At 49.0% G+C, this 21,218-nt stretch overlaps 2 protein-coding genes across 4 annotated transcripts; one reads left to right on the top strand and one right to left on the bottom strand.

Moving 5' to 3' along the window:
- The first annotated feature begins 258 nt into the window (after positions 1-258).
- Positions 259-13,706, top strand: DDB2 (damage specific DNA binding protein 2). Its single transcript, XM_044682351.1, has 10 exons — positions 259-376; positions 5,595-5,728; positions 6,205-6,396; positions 9,381-9,526; positions 10,753-10,852; positions 10,937-11,114; positions 11,415-11,557; positions 12,754-12,918; positions 13,051-13,096; positions 13,312-13,706. Exons 1-10 carry the CDS (start codon positions 259-261, stop codon positions 13,530-13,532), a joined length of 1,443 nt encoding a protein of 480 aa, XP_044538286.1. The 3' UTR covers positions 13,533-13,706.
- Positions 13,707-13,786: 80 nt separating this feature from the next.
- Positions 13,787-18,901, bottom strand: ACP2 (acid phosphatase 2, lysosomal). 3 transcript variants are annotated; one of them, XM_044682352.1, is made up of 11 exons: positions 18,752-18,901; positions 17,975-18,070; positions 17,420-17,506; positions 16,773-16,925; positions 16,584-16,682; positions 16,402-16,491; positions 15,890-16,022; positions 15,161-15,243; positions 14,897-15,003; positions 14,627-14,802; positions 13,787-14,549 (listed from the first exon to the last, which is right to left on the bottom strand). In XM_044682352.1, exons 1-11 carry the CDS (start codon positions 18,896-18,898, stop codon positions 14,416-14,418), a joined length of 1,305 nt encoding a protein of 434 aa, XP_044538287.1. In that variant the 5' UTR covers positions 18,899-18,901; the 3' UTR covers positions 13,787-14,415. The 3 variants fall into 3 exon arrangements, with proteins under 3 accessions (XP_044538287.1, XP_044538288.1, XP_044538289.1); XM_044682353.1 differs by lacking the exon at positions 17,975-18,070; XM_044682354.1 differs by lacking the exons at positions 16,402-16,491; positions 16,584-16,682.
- Positions 18,902-21,218: the final 2,317 nt, after the last annotated feature.

Raw genomic sequence — 21,218 nt, forward strand, 5'->3', positions numbered from 1 at the left:
CGCAGGCGCCATCTGCAGTCGTCCTTAGCCTCGATCCTACCCTGATCCATTTGCCTCTTCCGGTTCCCTGACTCTTCTCCTCGGAAGGGGCTGGGCCTCTCGAGAAAGGGGGTGGGGCCGGAGGCGGAAGTTAGTTCGAAAGCGGCGCGCGTGAGCTGGGAGGGCTGAGGACACCCCCCGGGAATCGGGCCCAGCTGGCCAGTCCACTCTGGCCAGGGCCCAGATCTCTTGCACGCTCACCCTTCGGGCCCAGGCAGGATGGCCCCTAAGCGATCGGCGGGCCGCGGCAAGAGGAGCTTCCTGCCTCCGGAGCCGCCCCCGGCCAAGAGGCGGTGTGTGTGGACTCCCGGCCGCGGATGCCGGCTGCCAGCCCGGGGTACCGCAGGCCTTTTCTCCCCGCGTCCCAGGGCTGCCCCTCACTCAATGTTGGAGAATGAGAAATGGCAGGGCGGGCCTGGACGGAGCTCCAGGGACTCCCGCGAGACACCGAAAGCGAGGCAGCTCCTCTGCTCCCTAAGGGAGCTTCCATTCCCCTGGGGGGGAGGGGCACATCTCGTGGACACCGGAGTAGGGACCAGGGAACCTGTGCGAGAGAAGCAGCGAGAGCCGAGTAGACGCCAACCCACCCATTTTACAGATGAAAGAACTGAGACCTAGAGAGTTCTAGTGGCTTGATTAGTCAGGGCAGTGTTAGGTCTTGGGACTTCAGGAGCTCCCCACCAAAGTCGGAGAGGTTAAAACAACTTTCTTCCTACTGAAACGTTTTATATTCTAGTATGATAAAAGTTTAGAGGAGGGGCAGCTAGAGAGCTCAATGGATTGAGAGCCAGGCTTAAATATGACCTCATATACAGCTGTGTGACCCTGGTCAAGTTACTTAATCCCCATTTCCTAGCCCTTGTTGCTTTTCTACCTTGGAGCCAATACAGAGTATTCATTCTAAGATGGAAGGTAAAGGTTTTAGAAAGAAAGAAAGGCTTTTATTGTCAAGTTGAAGAATTTGTATTATGTCTTGGAAGTAGTAGGGAAGCACTGAAGATTTCAGGAAAGGAGTAATGTCAGACCTGTGCTTTAGGAAGGTTATTTTAGTTAAATGGGTAGGAGAAAGAAAGCCTGGTTGCAGGGAATCTAATGAGGCTAATGAAATAATAGTCACATAAGGGGGAAGGACAGAGTTGCCAAAGAGTTGATAAAGGCCAGAACTAGGGTTGTGGTTGTGTCAATGAAGTTAATAATGGCAAGATTGGACAACGGACTAGATAGGTGAGATTAGTCTAGGCAAGCAGTCAAGGATAACAATTTTCCACCTTGGGTTAAAGAATGACTGTCCCTCTACAGTTCTGGAGTAGTTAGAAAAAGGGAGAGTTTGAGGAGAAAAATACAAAGTTTTGTTTTGAATATAATGAATTTGTGATGCTCAAGGGGCAAAAGATTCAAGATAGGTATCCAAAAGGTTGTTGGTGAGACAGAACCATAAAGTTCTGGAGAGATTAGGGCTGGAAATATAGCTCTCAAAATGTTTGGTTCTGAGGAGAATAAATCACATAGTGAAAGCAGTGATTGAGGAAGGATTTCTGTGGGCTGATTAACAAGCCTAGAAGGGAATCTCAAAAGAATTGGTAGATTGAGCAGGGCCCTAAGAATTGCAACATAAGTAGGATCAACTGAACTTTGCAACTGGTTTTATTGTTTGAAGGACAATGAGGAGTCTAGGATGGGGGAGGGGCAGCTAGGTGGCCTGGTGGATTTGAGAGCCCAGCCCAGAGTTGAGATGATCTGGATTCAAATGTGGCCTCAGATACTTTGTACCTGTATTCCCTGAGCAAGTCATTTAACCTCAGTTGCCTAACGATTACTGCTCTTCTGCCTTGGAACTGATACTTAGTATAGATTCTATGGCAGAAGCTAAGGGTTTTAAGAAAAAACATTCTATATTGTGTAAATGCAAAGTAATCTTATTGAGAAGGTATTAGAAAGTGGGGGGCCTGGAAAGGTCTTTCAGAAGATGATTTTGAGCTGAGAAGAATCCAGGAGGCTAAGATGAGGAGGGACAGAATTTTAGGCATGATAACACAAGTTAGGAGGTGGACTGTCTATGCAAGAAAGCAAGTATTTGATGAAGAAAGCAGAAGAAAACTGTAACGAGAAGCCAGGGTAAGGTTGTGAAGGGCTTTAAAAGCCAAATAGGAGTTTCCATTTGATCCTGGATATAATAGGGAGCATTTGAATAGGGATATGATAGGGTCACATCTGTACTTTTGGAAGATCCCTTTGGCATCTGAAAGGAGGACAGATTGGAATGGGGATAGACTTGAGCTAGGGAGACTTATCAGCAGACCATTGAAATTGTGTAAGTGTGAGGGGTAGATAGGCCTGTCTTGACAGTAGAAAAGAAGGCTTGACAAAAGATTGGGTATATGGGATGAATTGGAATTAGGAGTCAAAAATGACACCAGAGTTATGAGTCTAGGTGGCTGGGAGGAGGTGGTACTCCTGACTGAGAAGACAGGAGAGTTTGGGAGAAAAGAATTAGTTCTGTTTTGGATGTGTTGAGTGTGAGATACCTATATGCCTTCTACTTTGAGATGTCCAATAGTTGATTGGTGTTATAAGCCTGGAAATCAGGAAAGATGTTATGATTAGATTAAACAGACCTGTATAGAGATGATAATTGGACCTATGGGAATTGATGTGCTTACCAAGTGGGATGACATAGAGGAAAAAGAGGGCCTAGAACAAGCCTTAAGGGATATCCATCATTCGAGGTCATTATTAGGGAGGGAAAAGACATTCAGTTTTGGACATACCGAGGTTAAAATACAAATGTAGGAGACATGTAGTTCAAGTTCTGTTGTGAATTCCCTCATAACTCTAGGAAATATCCCCAATTCTCTTTCTAACATCTGATGAAAAGATGGCCCTTCTTGCTAAGGCCAAACCTGCTTGTGCTTTGGATCCTATCATTTATTCCTCTCTTCGTATTTACTGGCTTGATGGACTTGCTTTTGTCCTGCAAAGGCTACAAACATTCCTAATTGTTTCTTTTCCCCTCTGCCTCCTCCCCACTTAACTTTCATTTGACCTTGATATCCCTCTAGTTGTGGTCTCATCTCTTTGTTTTTCCTGATAAAGTAGTAGGTCTGTGGGTAGAAGAGGACCAAGGTTTGTAACATCTAGTATAGGGAATGCAATAGACACTCAGGGAAGAGTGGGCGGATAGCTATGTGGCACCAATGCCTAGCTGTGATTAGGTAGCAAACTTGTATCAGACTCAGTCCATATTATTGTGTGACTTCCAAGGGTGCCCAGCAAGTGAGTAGGAGTAAAGAAGGCAAATGGTGGGAATAAACGGATTGAGATTTGGAGCAACAGTAGGACAAAGGGATTTGAAAGGATTTGAAATCAGAGAAGAGAGAGTTAAACTGTTTTAGGTTTGACACTGAAGACAGCCAAGTGAGGCAGAGTTGGATGAAATGACTAGAGGTCACAGTAAGAAGGAATCAATAAGTTTTAGTTGAGAGGCAGAGATGAGAAGATGAGAAAACGTGATCGGGGATGAATTTTGAGATTGTGTATTATGAAGGTAATTGAGGCAATGATCTGAGTGTTCTTGGAGGTGGCTGAGACACAGTGAGGTGAAAGCCATGGGAGGTGAGGTTGATGACTTGAGACACCAGGGTACTTGAAGAAACAACATTTGTATTAAAGCCCTAGGTATGAGGGCAAGCTTTGGGGAGAAGAGGAATACTGTGACCCAATTCCTGAACTCCTCAAGAAAATAGAACCCCTAGAGTCTGTGGGGGAGGGGCTGGTAAGAGTAGCAGGTATTGTCAAGTGTTAGTGGGGGAGGAAGAGTGTGGAAGAGGCAGTGAAGAACTAGGAATATGTCTTCTCTTCCTGTGTCTAGAGTTTTGAGAACTGGAGGAAGTAGACATGATGCTGAGTTTTGTAGGGGCAGCTGGGTTTTCATAAGTACAAGCAGGTGGGTACAAGGTGAGAGGAAGACATCTAAAAGGAAGGGCAACTAAAGAGTTTGGTCAGTGGGAGTGAGAGAACCAGTAGTAATAGCAGGAGAAGGGAAATAACAAGACCACTTAGAATGTTAGAGCTAGAAGGAAGCTTAGAGGTTATTTGGGCCTACTTCGCCTAGGTGGAAGCCAAGGCCTAAGAAGGGCTTGAGGATCAGCCAGGATTCAAACCCTGAGCCTCTTGATTCCAACTCTGGAGCCCCTGCTATAGTCCCAGGAAGGACTTCTGCTCCAAAGAGAGAAGCCAGTTTGGGCCTTTGGGCCCTGGGCTCTCTACTAATTCTTTTTGAACTCCCTTTCTAGTCTTTCCCAAGGGCAAGAAATAGATTACAGTCCATTATAAAAACTCCTGGGCATTTGCCAGGATTTTTGTCATATTGAATATTGCTGGAAGCAAGTGGGTCATTGGCTGTGATTTAGCAATCTTTATTAGGAGCTCTTTGATAGAATGGAATTTTGCTGCAATTTCCTCTGTTCCTTAGGACTTCTAGGAAGGATGCAACAGCGTTTTCTCTTCTGCCTAAATATCCAGACTGTTCCCTATTGTTTTCATATGGCTTACTAGGATCCACACCTGGCACACTCTAGCAGGTCAATATTCTAGATCAATATTCATTCTTAACAAATATTAAACATTTATTCTATATGACACTTCTTGTGTCTACAGGACTAAAAAAACTGCATTCGGGTTTGAGGATCATGTAAGTGTTTGAACCCATCCCAATGGCAAATTGCATAGATTTGGCTGATTGGAGTAATACCCAGACCGATAGCTACCCAGATTTGGATGGAAGTGATTTGTGGCCATGATCAATTCCCCAAAATTGCTTCATTTCTTGGAATGGAAAACATAAGGACTGGAGCAGCTAAGTTGCTCAGAGAGCCAAACCTTGAGTTGAGAGGACCTGGGTTCAAATTTGGTCTCACTTTTTAGCTGTGTGACCCTGGGCAAGTCACTTTACCTTAACTGCCTAGCCTTTACTGCTCTTCTACTGTGGAACTGATACTCAAGATTGATTCTAAGACAGAAGGTAAAGGTTTTAAAAAAAAGAAAACATTAGGACTAATAGCCATTCACCTCAAGAGTCTTTGCTTACAGTCACTTCCACTTGGCCCCTTTTTAGCTTTTACACTGTGCATTGTCTTGGATTTAAAAGTTGTCCTCTAAGCCCACCATACCCTCTCAGGGAAGTTTCTCTAGAACAATCTTGGAAGTTCCAAAAGGCAATTTCTATTCCTTAACTTACTTTTCACATCTCAGATCCTAGGGCATCATTAGATCATATTTCTGTTTTAATTCAGAATTGGTAAGTCTTACTTAACTATCCATTTCCTATTGTACTAGACCAAGCTTAAGAGGGATGTAGAAAAGCCCTGGCAGGTGGTGGTCAGGACGGGCTGAAGGGATACTGGCCTGCTATTATAATTAGGGTCATATCTCTCCGGCTTCCTCCATTCCTTCCTGCTTTGCTGCTTTCAGAAACAAAGCCAGCTTTCTTTTCCCTGTCTGTGGGGAGATGATAGGTTGGGGTGGAAGGGGAAACATTTATCTCTTCTGCTTGACAGACTCGGGCCAAAGGGATGATGCTTCAGGCTGGAATCAGACTGGGTTGACTGGTCAGAGGGAATACCCTCATAGCATCATCTGGGCTCTATGCCAACGTAAGCTGGGCAGAGCTCCTCGGGCATCGTTCCAGCAGGTGAGGTCTTCCCTATTGAAAAGGAACATTAAAGTGAATGGAGCTGGGGCCCTTCAGCCCTCAGCTACTACTCTGGTGACAAGTTTGCCTCTAACCTTAGGGGGCAGAATGGTTGAGGTGGTTGTATGTAGAGGTCATGGTCAGATTATTCTGACTTTGGGTGATTAGAGATACTCTGATCCAAGTAATGGGCCTGTTAGTCAAAGAGGGTAGGACTTTGCCCCACTAGTAATGGACTCTGCCTTGTACTTTCCAGGAGGGGTTAATTGATGACAAACTGGTGACTTGGTTGATAGGATCTTCCCAGTCATGATCCCAGGGAATTCATTATCTTGAGGCAGAGGAGACTGACCCTGTGGAGCTCGGCAGCTGGGTGGCAGCCACAAGAGAAGCAATCTTAAACAAATGGAGTGTGTTTGGGACCACCTGGGTGTAGATGGGAATGTCTGAGCCCTGCTTCCATTCTCTGCCACCAGTGTCTTCAGCAGACCTTTTTGCACTCTCTGGACTCTTACCGACTTTTCCGAACAGCCAGTCCCTTTGACCGGAGAACGACGTGCCTGGAGTGGCATCCAGCTCACCCCAGCACTCTGGCCGTGGGTTCCAAGGGTGGAGACATCATCCTCTGGGACTATGAAGTGCTGAACAAAACCTATTTCATTAAAGGGGTAAGTTCCTGTGGTTTTCTGCTCAGGTGGATATGTTGAAAAGCTCACCCCTCACTGTCCCTGGATTCTCAGGCCTAGAGGTCATTAAGAGCAGACACTCCTACTCACTGTCTGTTGTTTCTGGTGTACTAAGGTTTGGTGCTTGGGCACTAAGCTGGAGAAAGGAAGCCACCTTCAGGGAAAGTAGTTCTTTTGAATCCCTAAAAAAAGACTTAAAAAACCTCAACTTGACAATATCTCTATAGTATTATATTTTTCTTTACTTTGCTAAACATTTCCCAATTAATGTTTCCATCTAGTTCTTGCTGTATTTGTATTCTGGCATTCTGGGGGGCACTTGGGCCTGAGTTGGATACCTCTGCCATAAAGTTGCCTATCTTGAGTGGTAGACAATTGTAATCCTAGCCCTGTGCTGGGGTGGAATCTCGCCAGCTCCTCCTCTTCTAGGCTACAGTGGATTCAGCCCCAGCCCAATTCTACTTCTGGGTGGAGGCCGGAGCCCATGGCAATTCACAGTGAAATCACTACTAAAGTATGGAGTTTCAGAAAAGGACAATGGACAAGCTAGAGATAAAAAAAATAGCATGCAACTCCAGAACCCCAGCTAAAATTCCAGCATAGTAAAAAAAAAAAAAACAAGAAAAATCCCCAATGTTCTTTCCAGAGAAACAACTAGGAAATAGTGTGAAAATATTCCTATTGAGAGCCAGGCCTAGGGAGGAGAGGCACTTCTTAGGTGTCTAACCTAAGTCACTTAATCTTGCCTAGCCCTCACCATTCTTCTTGGAACCAATACACAGTATTGATTCTAAAGATGGAAGGCAAATGTTTACAAAAGAAAAAGAAAATCCATATTCCTGCTGGCCAGCTTCCACACAATGGACTCTTTCTAATGTAGACTATTTGGCTTGCTTGTGGCTAAGGAAAATATCTGATCTAGGTTCTGGCCTGTCTCTAAGGAAGATTTCCAACTTTGTGGAAAGCAGAAGGTGGGCCTTTGGCTGCCAATAAGAGGTTTAATCAGGGAGGGTCAGGCAGGATGCAGCCAGCCTCACTGGCTTCATCAGCTTCTCTCCAAGAGGAGTATCGGCCTAGGACTGCATCTACCACACATCAAATATCTGAAGGCTTATTCTGAACCCCTAAAACACTCCCACTGCCACTCCTCCTCTTCTTTGAAGGGTTCAGATAAAAGCCATTTTTCCTGATCACTAGGGGTGGAAAATTAGCTTACTTGGCAATTTGGCAGCTCTGTCTCATTAAATGCTTGGTATGCAGTCTCTGAGTAAACTCATTTATGTGAGCAAATAGTAAACAGACATGGGGAAGTTACCCAAGAGGAAATAAGCTCTTTGGGAACTGAGATAAAATCTCAGCTCAGCAGAGAAGAAAATGGTCTCTGATCGCACTTTAGATCTCACCTGGGCAGTCTATTCTTAGCTATTTCTAGAGGTTCAGTCACAAGGCCTCTAGGAACCTGGGCAGGGCGGCTTCCCACATAACTGAGCCTCTGGGGAATCTCCCTCAGCAACCCAGGTTTTCATCCTTACTCTTCCCCTTCTCTTTTGGCCCCGTTTTTTAAGCCCCACCTCACTCACTCAATGTCTGGGCCATGAGAGTTGTACCGCCTTCCCAATGAGCACACAATTTCAGTAGGTCAGCTTTCTGAAAGCTGGCTCCAGCCCCAGGGACATTCTCTTCTGAGCTGTGCTCTCCTTTGTGTATTCCCAGACCGAGGCAGCAGGGACCCCAGAGAGCGTTTGACCCTGCCCTGTGACCTTCTGTCCTTCAGGCCCTACGGGAGGGGACAGGGACTAATAGAGTGCATAGGATGGACTCCTGCTGGGAACTCTGGGCTCTGAGTCAAGGAGGCCTGAATTTCAGTTTGGCCTCAGACACTTACTATTTGTGTCAGCTAACTTTCCCCTGTCTCAGTTTCCTTAACTGTAATATAGATAATAATAGCACTTATCTTACAGGGTTGTTTGCAAGGCTCAAAGGAGATATTTGCAAAGTGCTTAGCCCAGGGCCTGGCACATAGTAGGTGCTCCAAGTAAGTGCTTTGTTCCTTTTCCTCTCCCCTCCTAAGTAGATTCTCACTTTACTGTGGTGGAACTGTAGGACTTGGCTGCATTGACCTAGGTCGCTGGCTAGGAGAGGCAGCAGGGCCTAAGGGTGCCTTTTGTTTATATTAGACTCATTTCTAAACATTGTCACACCTATTTGATCTTTTGGTTGGCTCAACCATCCTGCCCAGCTGGACAGGTGAGGAAAGTGACTCAGAAGTTGGTTGTCTCTAGCCTGAGGCTGCATTAGTGATTCATGGGACTAAGACTAGCCCTGGTCTTACACTCCTCCTTAGCTGCATCAGAGGTCTCAAACATGCAGCCAGCCAGCAAAACTCCCAAGTATGTCCTGAACCAGATTAAAATGTAACTGGGAAATGTGTAACAATTAAAAAACAAACAAAAACCACATAATGTTAATTTGGGGTTTTAAGTGCTGCTGGCTGGGATCTCTTTTTATTTGGGTTTGATACCAGTGCTCTAAGCTATGCCCCAGTCTCTCCCATCTCCTGCCTCCAGTGTCTCCTTTGGACTAGAGAGATCCTCTTCTTTCTAGTAACCCAGGAGGACAGATTACTGGAGAACTGGCCCAGACCAGTCCTAGGAGCAGTAGGGCTAATATAGTTTGTAAGTGAGGATTCCAGGTAAGTCAGTAGCAGCAGGGGAAGTCGATTTTGAAGCTTAGAAAAGGTTGATAGGGGCAGACAAGCTCAATAGAAGTTCTGAGGGACAGTGTTTCTCACTCATGTCCATCCTTCTAGTCCAGTCATGGCCTGGGAAGTCTAAATGAACTTCCTTGGCTTGTGAACTTTTGGTCTCTGCATGTGCTTGGCTAGATCCCAGGGACTGATTAGCTTTTTTGTAGGCATTGGAAGGAATACTGGTTCCTCCTGCTCACCCAGCTTTTTCTTCTTTTAGATTGGAGCAGGAGGGAGCATCACTGGGATGAAGTTTAACCCTCTCAATACCAACCAGCTGTTCATTTCTTCAGTGGAGGGGACCACCACTCTGAAGGACTTTCTGGGCAACACAATTCGAGTTTTCACCAGAACAAACACTTGGGAGTAAGCAACCTAGCCATCAGGGCAGAGGGGCTTCCAGGATCCCCTTTTTGTTCTGTAGAGAAAGCTATTGCCATCTTATCTACTTTGCCCCCTTTTATTCTTTGCAGAGTGAGTAGACCACAACTAGGTGGTGAGTCTTACTTTGCAGGTTTATTTGCCCTAGAGGAGATGGCTGGACATCCCTCATCCTTGTTCCTCTCAGGAAGGTGGGAGCTCTGGCCTCCAGGATGAGGCTAACTGGCCTGGAGAAACAGTGAGCCCCAGGGGCTGACACCTAGGCCCATTGTGGAGTCCTGGTGCTAAATCCTGGTTCCATCCAGAGGATTGAATCAGTTAATCTACCTATTTTCTAGACCAGCTAAGAGAAATGGGATGTGTAGAGCACTTCCAACTCCCTCGAGGCAAGAAGCTAGAAAAGTACAGTGGTCACTATCTCTGTGATTTCCAGCTTTCCATGACTTCTCAGGTTCTATACATATGGAGTGTGTGTTTAGGGGGGGGTTCTGGTGTTCTTGACTTCCCTATCATAGATTACTGCCCTTCTGGAGGGCAGACCTGAGACCAGAGAGACACAACCTACATGCCAAGTATCCACGGGCTCTTACAAGGTCTCCTCTGGCTTCAGATATGAATCTGTGGCAGGTTTGGAGCAGTGATGAATGGGGCCCAGCCCCTAAGGGTTTGAAGGCTTAGGTGTAAACCTGAGGTTGGCCAGAAAGATTGAGCAGAGTGTTTCTGGTAGGTTCCAGCATTTCTGTTCTCTGCTCTTTTCTTTCATTCCTTTCTCGCCTCTGGCCAAAGTCATTTTAGCAGCCAAGGGGCAGGTTGGGGCTTCTGGGACTTCAGTATTCTCATCCCTAGGGTGTTCCTTTCTAGCCAGATCCCTGTGAGCACTCAAACAGAGCCCATAGTAGTACCCTGAAGTTAGTTTGATGCTCCCCCTCTTAGCTTTTCTTCTGCCACTGGGCTGTGGAGGTGGGCATGGCCTTGAAAATCTGAGGCCATTCAGAAAAGGAGGCCCTGGGATGTAACTTATTTGGCCTCCCCTATAGGGGTGGGCAGGCGGGGAGCTGCCCTAAGACCCACGTTGACTGCAATAGCAGCAGTAGCAGGTGCTTGGTCCTGGCCATTTGCCGCTTCCCCAGTGATCAGGTGGTGTTCAGCTCTTTGTTTCTGACTAAAGACATTTAGGAAGGGAAGAAACTTGGTCCTATTTCTCCTTCCAGCAATTGGTACACCAGTGTGGATGTGTCTGCCAAAAGCCGCGTGGTGGTCACAGGAGACAGTGTGGGCAATGTGATTTTGCTGAACATGGATGGCAAAGAGGTTTGTTCCCCAAAGTTCAGAGCCCCAGCCCCACTCCTCATCTATCCATAGTGCCTTCCGCCTGAGCTGAGCCCTTCTCTGCAGGTCTGGAATCTTAGACTTCACAAAAAGAAGGTGACCCATGTAGCTCTGAATCCTCACTGTGACTGGTTGCTGGCCACAGCCTCAGTGGACCAAACGGTGAAAATCTGGGACTTGCGCCAGGTCAGAGGGAAATCTTGCTTCGTTCACTGGATGCCTCATGAGCGTGCTGTCAATGCAGGTGTGAGGAGAGGGGATGAGGTGGGACCCCATTCCCATCCCTCAGGGATAGTATCCATTCTTGGGACTCCTTCGTCAGGCCCTTTCACATGAATTGCACCAAGATAAACTTGCTTTCTGGGAGCTTTTCAGTGGCTCCAGTCACCTCTTGGGAAGTTTCCAGAGTGCCTCTTCATATGTTGCACACTGATATCAGGGCTGGCTCTTGGGGAAGGGGTAGGAGAGAAAACCAGTCTGAGGATGCACAGGCTCAGCACTTTGGGGCTCCTTGAAGATACAGGCTTTTCCTACACTTGTCTAGCTTATTTCAGTCCAGATGGGGCCAGACTCTTGACCACAGACCAGCACAGCGAGATCCGGGTATACTCGGCCTCCCATTGGACAAGTCCCCAGCTTCTCATTCCCCACCCTCATCGCCACTTCCAGCACCTCACACCCATCAAGGTGAGTAGAGGGGAAGTTTGGCTCAGGAGATCTGGTCAGATCTGCAGTGTGACCATCTCATCCTTCCAGAGCCCTCTCCTTGGCATCCAAACCCCAATTTCCACAGTCTCAAACTCTTACCCTCTTTAATGTGGGCATCTTTTAGGACTATGGAGCTAATTATCTTTGTCTCAGAGAGCACACTCAAATGGTTTCTCTTAGTGCTTATGTACTGAACACACACAAGGCTGTGCTCTTCTCCAGGTCTTGCCCCCTTCTTTACAGGACTTCTCAGCAGCCTGGCACCAGCTAAAAGGAAGCTCTTCCCCCAGGCTCCCAGACTCAAGGGTTCTGGCTAACCTCTCTTGGCCCCCTCCTCTCCCTGGGTAGATGTTTTTAATCTCACCATGATGACAGCTTTAGGCCTGTTGCTCAGTGCTTTGGGTGGCCACCTTGTCTTTTGCCTTTCTCTGATTATAGCACATCAAGGAGCCTCCTTGGAACAATTTTGGATTGTTTTGTTTCCTTCTCTTCTGGCCCATGGGGCTCTTGGTTGATTCAGTCCAAATCTAACCTGCCTTGGATGTATCTCAAAGCCCTTTTGCCAGATGGCTCCTTTCTTGATTCCCCAACTACCCTAAGCTGCTCCATCCCAGCTCACATTTGCTACTCTAGTAAGCAAACCTGCTGATAGTAGGCGACTTCCTCCTGGTGACCCGCTTCTAGTATTATATACACCAGTTCTCCTTTTTCTGCTAAATTTCAACTTATGAAGTCTTTTTTAAAACCATATCTAGGTCCTGCCCTTCCAGCCACCTTTAGACTTTCTGTCTTTATATACAGATCTTCATTTACATAGGGATTCTAGATTATAATTCTAGACTTGGTACCCTTTTAATTGATCTGAAACATTTCTATTTACTACAGATTAATCCCCTCCTCTCCCTTTCCCCAGTGGTTTTGCTAAAACTAGTTTGTATATCAGTGCACAGCAACTCACGGCAGAGGGAAGAGAGCCCCCAAACGTTCCAGGCAGCTAAGGATTAAAAACTTGCTTTGGCTAATCCACCATGTCCATGATTCCTCTCTGCTGTCTCTCTTGTTCATCTTCTCAGGCATGTTGGTTTTATCTCCATCAGTCATTCCATACCTGCCGTGCTTGTTGAGGGGTCCAGGGTTCTGTGCCCTCTGATTGATAGCCTTTCCTCCTCTCCCAGGCAACATGGCATCCTCGTTATGACCTCATTGTGGTGGGGCGGTACCCAGACCCCAATTTTGCAGGTTTCACTCCTCATGAGCCTCGGACGGTTGACTTATTTGACGGCAGCTCTGGGAAGATGGTGTGTCAGCTTCATGATCCAGATTGCTCTGGCATCATCTCGGTGAGGCCCAGGTGGTGTTAGGGGTGGGGATTAGAGATTACCCAGAGGCCAATATGGTGCCCGGCTTTGACCAAGAGGCCCCCAGGGAAACTTTTCTTCCATTGTACTCACCTGTTCTTGTCATCTTTGCAGCTAAACAAGTTTAATCCCATGGGGGACACCTTGGCCTCTACAATGGGTGAGTACACCAAGGGTCTTGTGCCCCAGCATAGCAAGAAGAGGCACTGACCTGAGCTCTCCCACCTATTCAGCCTGACCTTTGTGGAAAAGGACTCATTGCTAGCCTTTTCTTTTTGTCCTCTCACCCCACCCCCCTCCCCAAACTGTCAGCCTCTCTGGGGCCGCCCTGAAGTGCCTGGAGAAGCAGAGAACAGTAAGGTCTTTCTATCCTAGGTTACAACATTCTTATCTGGAGCCCAGAGGAGGCTGTGAGAAGGAAGCAGGAGGGACTGATCAAGGCCATGAGTGAACAAGGACTAGGGAGGGATTGTTTAGCCCACCGATGCGCCCGTCGAAGCAGGCCTGGCCCAACCTCTAGTAGAGAGCAGCAGAAATGTCTGCGTCTGCAAGGGGAAGCAAGAAGCAAATGCAAAGGGAAGGATCCAGGGCCCTGAAGGATGGAGTCCCTGCTGCAGTGAGTACAGGTCAAGACCTTCTTCTCTGGAAGGCTGGGACTCAAATGTTGAGAAGTAAGGCTGGGGGATAGCAGTTGCCTCCCCTGGGTTGGCCTGCCAGGCTGGTGATTTCATTTTGGATTGTTGATGGTCAATAAAGTAGTATCTATTTGGGAAGCTCTCTGTGGGCCCTCTGGCCACAGCCTGGTGAAACAGATCATTTTCCTCCTCACAAAGACACAGTGAACAAAGTGGAGAGTTCAACACTTTCATTCCCTTTAGGGTTCACCTTCATCCCTTCTGGGCTACAGCCCAGAGCTGTCCAGCTCACGACCTGCGTTTGCCTAGAGCTCAGGTATCTTCTGGGCCCAGTGTGTACCTCTACCCCCCACCCCTCATCCTTCTATATGTATTCTTCAAGCCAGCTCAGGATTCAGAGGAGTGGAAACAGCAGCAGCTAACCCTGAGGCTTTCAACCTCGAGAACTGGGGCTGTGACCCCTGCCTTGAGGACAGGAAGATGGGTCTGGTTAAGGTAGGCATGGGGGCAGCAGGGAGACAAGAGCGTCCTGCGAGCCACCAGCCATTGTCTAGGTGGTTGTAGAAAGTGCCCAGAACTATTCTGGACTGGCCAGAGGACTCCCTCCACATGAATGCTAGGTACTTACCCAGCAGGAAACTTTGCCACTTTGGCTTGCTCCCTGGGGCTGATGGGGAGAAGACAAGCCCTGTCTAGAGCACCTCATGCTGGGTGAGGAGTGTCCTGGGGTCAGAGCAGTGCTTGTAGGCTTGTGTCTCGGCACCAAATTGGGCCCTAGTGGCTTCCCTCGCCTGGATGCAGCCTCATTCTATAGGATGGGGGGAGGCAGGGGGCCAAGTTGTTGTCAGGCATGGTCTTCCCCATCGGCAACATGGCGGTAACCTGGAGGCTGGGCCTGCATTCGGAAGAGGACTGTGAGCAGCAGCAAGATGAGCAGGAAGAGGATGGAGCCACACACGGCCAAGGCCACGATCACCTCTGAGGATAGGAAGAGAGGAGAGATCAAGGAGGGTAATTCCTGTGGCATCTGGACAGTGGAATGGTCCTGGGCTCACCTGTGTCTGCAAGACTGCTCAGGACCTGGCATTCCTGTTCCCAATTCTCCGGCACCACAGGCAGAGTGAGATGTAAGAAGTCAGGTAGGGGGCAGCGCTGGGAGCAGCCAGGCAGTGCCAAGGGCCATGGTGCCTGGGTACTATCATTCCGGAAATACATCTCCACAGAAAAATTCCTGAGGAGGGCAGCGGGAAAGCCCCAATTCAAGGCTGAGCCTTTAAGCAAGGGACCCATCCCTGAGAATCCACCAAGAAGCCAGGCCAACTCACCCATCATCTTCCTGGTAAAGTTCAAACATGTGGCAGGAAGCATAGGGAGCTTGTTCACCATTGTAGATGCCCAGAGCCATCTGCAGTGCCACCAGTGTGGTATCATGCTGTAAAAAGAAAATTGCTTCATCCCTGCTGGCCTGTACTCATACCCATTGTGGGGAGAGCTATTCCTTCTGGCCATCTCTGCAAATGGCCTAGGAGTAGAGGATCCAGGAAAATGGGAATTGACCATGGCTGAGGGATGGGAAAGAGCCAGCTCACCGCAGAGTAGACTAGTAGCTTTGAGTGCTGGGAGGCTGAGGCTGCCCACGTCAGGTTCTTCCGGATCTGAGCTAGGAGGACCCCTGAAGGGAAAGACATGGAAATGTTGGGGGGCAGGCCCAGCCATCAGAGCATCATCCTCACCCACTAGAACGCCTTCATCTGATGACAACAGGGTGAACCCAGCCACCAATTCTATCAGGTGACTAGAATATCGAGAGAATATTAGGAAACATGGTCCCTGCCTCCATCCAGCTTACCATCTCTGGGCAGAAGCAAAGTGGGCGTGAGTCAGTGTGCCACAGGGCTCTAGTTGGGGCCTAGTGCCACAGCCAGTGATGAGTCCATGAGAAGGTACATTCAGGCAGCCCCCCAAGAAGTCTGACTCGTGTTTCTGCCAGGCATCAGAACCAAGGCTCATGGCTGCCTAGATCAGAGTCCTACCATGATTACTGGGATAAACTGAAGGCTCTCTGTACAGGCTGTGAACCCCTTTGTCTGTGAGTGTCCCTAACTCTTCAGATGTGAACAAAGGGATAGACCAGGAGAGCAGCTGGCCTGGAAAGCCCCTATGGAAGGAAGGAACTTGTAGAGGGCCCTGACAAAGCAGGAGTCAGTGTGTCTAGACCACAGCCAAGTGGTGGCAGACGGTAGGAGTCTAGCCACGGAGACAACCGGAACTTTGGGAGGATTCTGAGGAAGGGAGCCGGGTGCCCTTCTTGTACTTACCCCCTTGAAGTCGGGCTTTCTCCGTCGGCCGGTACATCCCAAAGAGGAACCGGAAGCTGAGATCCTTGAGTTGCCGAAGACGCTGCATGGTCTGGGGTGAGGCCCAGGATGGCAAGGGCAGGCCATGGGTTTGCTGTACACCATGTTGGCAGGTTAATGCAGGTGGGCTGAGAGGAGCCCAGAGACCCAGAGATCCCAAATGGGCAAGTGGCTATGTGTGTGTGTGTGAGGGGACAGGAGAGAGATGAGGCCCACAGACCAGGAGCATCAGGCTCATGGGCAGACAAGGAGAGGAAGTCTCCATACAGATGATCTGATTCAGCATGTGGAAGTGCTGAGGGAGAAAACCATTTCCTATTCTGAGGTTCTCCTTTAGCCCTGGGAGAGGAAGTTCTGAAGTTTCATGTGAAGCTGGGCCCACTCCCCTAAGAGGCCTCAACACATGGGAGAAGGCCCAGGCACCTTGGGTCCCTGAAAAAGGAGGGTCAGGCTGGGGTCTGGGGTCTGCAAACCTCACAGAAGAGGGTGTCATAGACATTCCAGGCTGTCTCCAGGGTCAGGTCTGTGACACCTGTCTCATTAGCCACCATCTCCAGAAATTGCTGTGAAGGTAAACCAGAGGTGGTCACAGGGACCTCGTTCCTGTGGGCTGATGGCATCATGGCCTGCCACCCCCACCCTTGCCCTCACTCACGGCATTCCTCAGGGTCTCATTTTGGTATTCTGGGCTCTGGCGAGTCTCGTTCTGTAGCTGCTCAAACCGGGGACAGGGTCCCATTGGGAACTTCAATAGCTGCAGCCAGAGGGGAGCAAAGCATGGCCAGGATCAGGGACTAGTGCGGGAGGAGGAGGGAACCTCTGGGGAAAGGGCAGTTGGCCTCACCTTGTCCTGGGCCTCGGGAACTGTGTGGACAGGGATGGGCTGCCATGTGATGTTTGGGTTGAAAGACTGCGCCCCCTCCACCGGGAAGAGGCCGGCCAGGTTGGCCTCAGCACTCATGAGGGTGCGGTCAAAGTCTGTGCTTCGAACAAAAACCTGCCAAAGAGAGCAGCAGGGCAAAGCTCCTTTGGGGGCTGGGTATGGCCTTTGGCCCTGGGCACAGCAGGCCCACCCTCCCTGCAGCTGCAGGCACCCAGAGCGTCCTGGGTGAGCAGCAAGGTGACAGAGAGGGCTTAGGAGGGCAGAATGCTGTCTTTGGGGGCAGGCCTCAACAACAGCTGTGCTCTGAGGACCTCTCATTCTCGGAGGGTTTGTGGTTTACCTAGTCCTCAGCTTGGCACCAGCTGCAGCTCAGGAGGGTGAGAGAATCCCCCTGGGGCACAAGGAGCCCAGGTGGTGGCTCTGAGGGGCCTCAGGATGGAGAAGCTGGGAGCTCTCCTTCCTAACCTGGTGCTAGGATGCCTGCAGTGGCTCCCTCCCCTGTACAGCACTCCCATTCTCCTAATGGGGAAGCTCCTGTGGATGGTGCTATGCCTAGGGAGGTACCATCCCTCCTCCCAAGACCACATTCTCTGTGTCCCGAGGCTCACCTCTTCCCGGTGGTAGGAGGCATTGAGGAAGCCTTGATAGCGCAGCCGTAAAGCTTGGCCCAGCTCCCAGTGCTGGAGCATGCCCTCCTGCAGAGCAGACCCAAAGGTTGGCAAGGACCAGGAGTCCCAGTGCCTTGGCCACTACTGGTCTCTAATTCTGCCCAACAGGGGACTGATTCTGAGTAGATCAGCTCTTAGTCAATCAGCCCAGCCACAGGTGGCACCAGCATGGTTAAGAGAACTGGACAAGGGTGCCACCAATCTGGAAGGTAGGCAGAAAGAAGGGCAACCAAGGTCCTAAAGCTCTGCCCTAGAGGTAGGACTGTGGTCTTAACCTTTTTTGTGTCTAGGACATGGCTTGAGGCAGTCCAGTGAAATCTATGGATCCCCTTTTAAGGTTTTAAATACATAAAATAAAATACGTGGGATCACAAAGGGAACCCGTTATAGATTACACTGAAATAGTGAAATATGAACCAATCCTAAGCTCCCGGCCCTAGGATCACTCCTAAATCATAGGAAGGAGTGGCTGGTCCCAGAGAGCATCCCACACACCTTGGTGAGCTGGCCAAAGCCTTGAGGCCATTCCCCTTCCTGATGGGGATCCTTAGGGTATGCCTTCACTGGGGAGCGATCTCCATGGCGATAGAGCTGAGGAAGGAAACCCAGGCTCATCTTTTGGTTTTCGGTGAGACAAACCCCGAACCACGACCTCTTCGGAAAGCCCAACCCCGTTCACCTCAAGGCAGAAGCCCAGCCTTGGGGTCTCCAACATGAGGGTCAGTGGGACTCTTTGGGGGAGGGGATGACAAAAAAGGTCAGCGTTGTGGGCTGCCCCCCACCAGCAGCTTCAGGCTGACGGCGATGCCCTTCAAAAAAGCAGGGCCACCTCCAAAACCTCTTCCCGGGCCTCTCCCTTGTTACCCCCATCCCACTATGGAGCCTCCTGTCCGATGCAGAGACCCTTCCCCAAAAGGGAGATCCCTGTCCAGATGGCTGAGACCTCCCCCGGACCCAGTGACAAGTACGCGTCTGCTGTCGCCCCAGACTCCCCAGCCCCTCAACAGTCTTCCACATCTAATTCTAATCCTTCCCTCACCAAGAACCCTCCCTAAGGCCCTGACCTGGGAGCCCCTCCTTTCCGAGGCCTCCCCCGCATTCCTAGATGTCTCCCACTCAGAGCCCCCTTTCCCAACGAAGACCTACCCCCCGCAGGTCCCTAACCTGGGAGCCCATTCTTTCGGCTCTATTCCTAGATGCCTCTCTCCCACCCAGAAACCCCAGACCCCCGCCCCTGCAGAGACCCCGTCTCTGCTTCCCCATCCTCAGCACCAAAGTCACAAAGCGGAGGCTTCGGGCTTGCGTGGACGGCACCGGCGGCAGCAGCAGCAGCAGCAGCAGCAGGCCGAGACCCCGGCCCACGAGCAGCGGCAGCTGAGCCCCACAGCAGCAGCAGCGGACAGACGGTCCACCCGCCATCACCGCCTCCGCCTACTGAGGGACCCGCGGGTTCGGAACCCTTCCCACAGTGCTGCTGCAGCCATCCGGACGCGCCGGTCGGCACACCTACAGGAAGCGCCCGCGCCGCCATCTTTCTTAAGGGAGAAGGAAGGCGGAACCGGGAGGAGGGAAATTGATGGGTCGGTCAAAAGCTGGTGGGGGCGGGGCTGAGGAGCGTGGGAAAGGGCATGAGGCTTCGGAAGCCAGACCTCGCTCCCTCGCTCCCTCCCTCCAGGCATGGGGTGGGGCCCTTGGCACCCACCCAAGAGGAGAGCAAGAAGCGTATAGCTCCCTCTGGAGGCGGTGCGCGGAAGGCGCGTGGGCGTGCTTTGAGGTCCAGAATTCCTGGTTCCAATCCCACCTTTGGTCCATCCTGGCCAGGCGAATTGCTTCACTTCTCTGAGCCTCTAAAAAAAAAAAAAAAAAAAAAAAAAAAGGGAAAGAGACCGGAGATAACCTTTGAAGTTTTTCAGACTCTTAAGTTCTTCCATCCTCTTGGACTCCTAAGAAACTGATGGGTCCACAATTTCTGCCCAGTGCTGCTTGAGTGAGGAACTCAGACCTGTCCTTGGGCAAAAATCTGGAGGCTGGAGAAGTTCGTGGCATAGTGGATGTTAGGGCCTGATTTAAAGTCAGGAAGACCCGAATTCAAATCCTCCTACACTTAGCAGCTGTAGTCAAAGCATAAGACTCATAGCTTATCTGTGCCTCAACCTTTTTTTTTTTCTCCCCCAAACCCTTACCTACTGGCTTAGAATTGATATTTATTCCAAGGCAGACTAACGTTAAGGGGTAGGAAATAGGAATTAAGTGCTTTGCCCAGGGTCACACAGCTAGGAAATATCTGAGGTCAAATTTGAACCCAGTTCCTCCCTACTCCAGGCCACTGAGATACTTTGTTGCCCCCTCAATTTCTTCATTTGTAAAATAGGGCTCAATAGTCAGTACCTCACTTGGTGGCTGTGAGGATTGAAAGAGATAATATTTGCAAAGTGCTTTGAAAATGTAAAAATTCTCTATTTTTATTTGTCTCCCAAAGAATATAAACCCTTTGAAGGCAGGTGCTATTTCCTTTATGTCTTTGCATCTCCCAGCCTTGCTATGTCTACCTCATGGGGGAGGGGGGGCACTTAAAAAGCTTTTTTGAATTTAGTTGGTTTTCCCAGGGTGCCTTGATATCTCAGTATAGCACCTAGTAGGAGCCCAGTAAATGCCTGTTGACCAACTTGTAAACTATCCTGCATTTTGGGGGACTTTTTCAGGGTTCTGGGAGGAAGGAAGCAGCAATAGCCCAAACTTCTGAAGCTTCCTCCTAGCCCATGCTTGTGGTTGTATGTACTCTGGGAAACCGTCCAGCCTTGCTTATGACTGCAAGCTGGTGATTTCTCAGGAGCTCTTCATTGCAACAGGCAGTTCAGTCTTCCAGTGGTTAGTGACTCCTAATCACTTAGAGGATTAGGGGATTGAGGTGATCCACTGAGCCTCCAGCCCAACTGACTGGCCTAAAAGAAAGCATGGCAAGATAACCAACTCATCAAGGTCTTTTTGAAGATGAAAAGAGAAAAAGGAATATAAATAGAAGAAAGAGGCCAAAGGTTTTCAAAAATGATGTACAACAGCCCTTTCTCCCTCAAGGACAGTGGAACCACCACACTTGGATTCTAAGATCAGAGTCCCTGATTTGTTTCTTGGGTCACAGTCTAGGGAAGGGCTCCAAAAGAGGGCTTCTGACTCCAGGTTCACATTTCTCTACTACAAAGAAAGAATTGAGTGTTGAAACCTAGGTTTCAAGTTCTGTCCCTGACACTTTGCAGCTTAAGACCCTGGGCGAATCACAGGACTTTTCTTTTCTTCTTTTTGTATTTCTTGATCCAGATCACATTGATCCAATTTTCAATAATTGTTTTCTGAACATATCCATCACGTGGTTCATTGGGCACATGATTGGGGATTTTGGCTTTAAATGATCACTCTATTGCAAATATTAATACTATGGAGATAGGTTTTGAACAACAATACATGTATATAACCCAGTGGAATTGCTTGTTGGCTCCAGGAGGGGGGAGGAAAGAACACGAATCATGTAACCATGGAAAAATATTCTAAAATAATTAATTAATAAAAATAATTGTTTTCTGACGTTTTGTGATCCACGTTCTCTCCCTCCCTCCCACTCCTCTCCCTCCCCAAGACAATATGATGCAGACAATATGATGTAGGTTGTATATGTTTTATTATACAATAAATATTTCCATATTTATCATGTCGCAAAAGAAGACACATAGTGCTTATGCTAGAG

This window comes from Gracilinanus agilis, chromosome 6 (genome assembly GCF_016433145.1).
Source record: "Gracilinanus agilis isolate LMUSP501 chromosome 6, AgileGrace, whole genome shotgun sequence".
NCBI classification, from domain to species: Eukaryota; Metazoa; Chordata; class Mammalia; order Didelphimorphia; family Didelphidae; genus Gracilinanus; species Gracilinanus agilis.

Excerpts from the sequence above, each read along its gene's own strand:
- DDB2 (XM_044682351.1), top strand. The coding sequence starts at position 259 with ATGGCCCCTAAGCGATCGGCGGGCCGCGGCAAGAGGAGCTTCCTGCCT. Across the intron at positions 377-5,594 it reads ATGCCGGCTGCCAGCCCGGG|ACTCGGGCCAAAGGGATGAT; the intron begins GTACCGCAGGCC and ends TCTGCTTGACAG. Across the intron at positions 10,853-10,936 it reads TGAACATGGATGGCAAAGAG|GTCTGGAATCTTAGACTTCA; the intron begins GTTTGTTCCCCA and ends CCTTCTCTGCAG.
- ACP2 (XM_044682352.1), bottom strand. The coding sequence starts at position 18,898 with ATGGCGGGTGGACCGTCTGTCCGCTGCTGCTGCTGTGGGGCTCAGCTG. Across the intron at positions 18,071-18,751 it reads GCCTCCGCTTTGTGACTTTG|CTCTATCGCCATGGAGATCG; the intron begins GTGCTGAGGATG and ends TTCCTTCCTCAG. Across the intron at positions 14,550-14,626 it reads GAGCAGTCTTGCAGACACAG|AGGTGATCGTGGCCTTGGCC; the intron begins GTGAGCCCAGGA and ends TCCTATCCTCAG.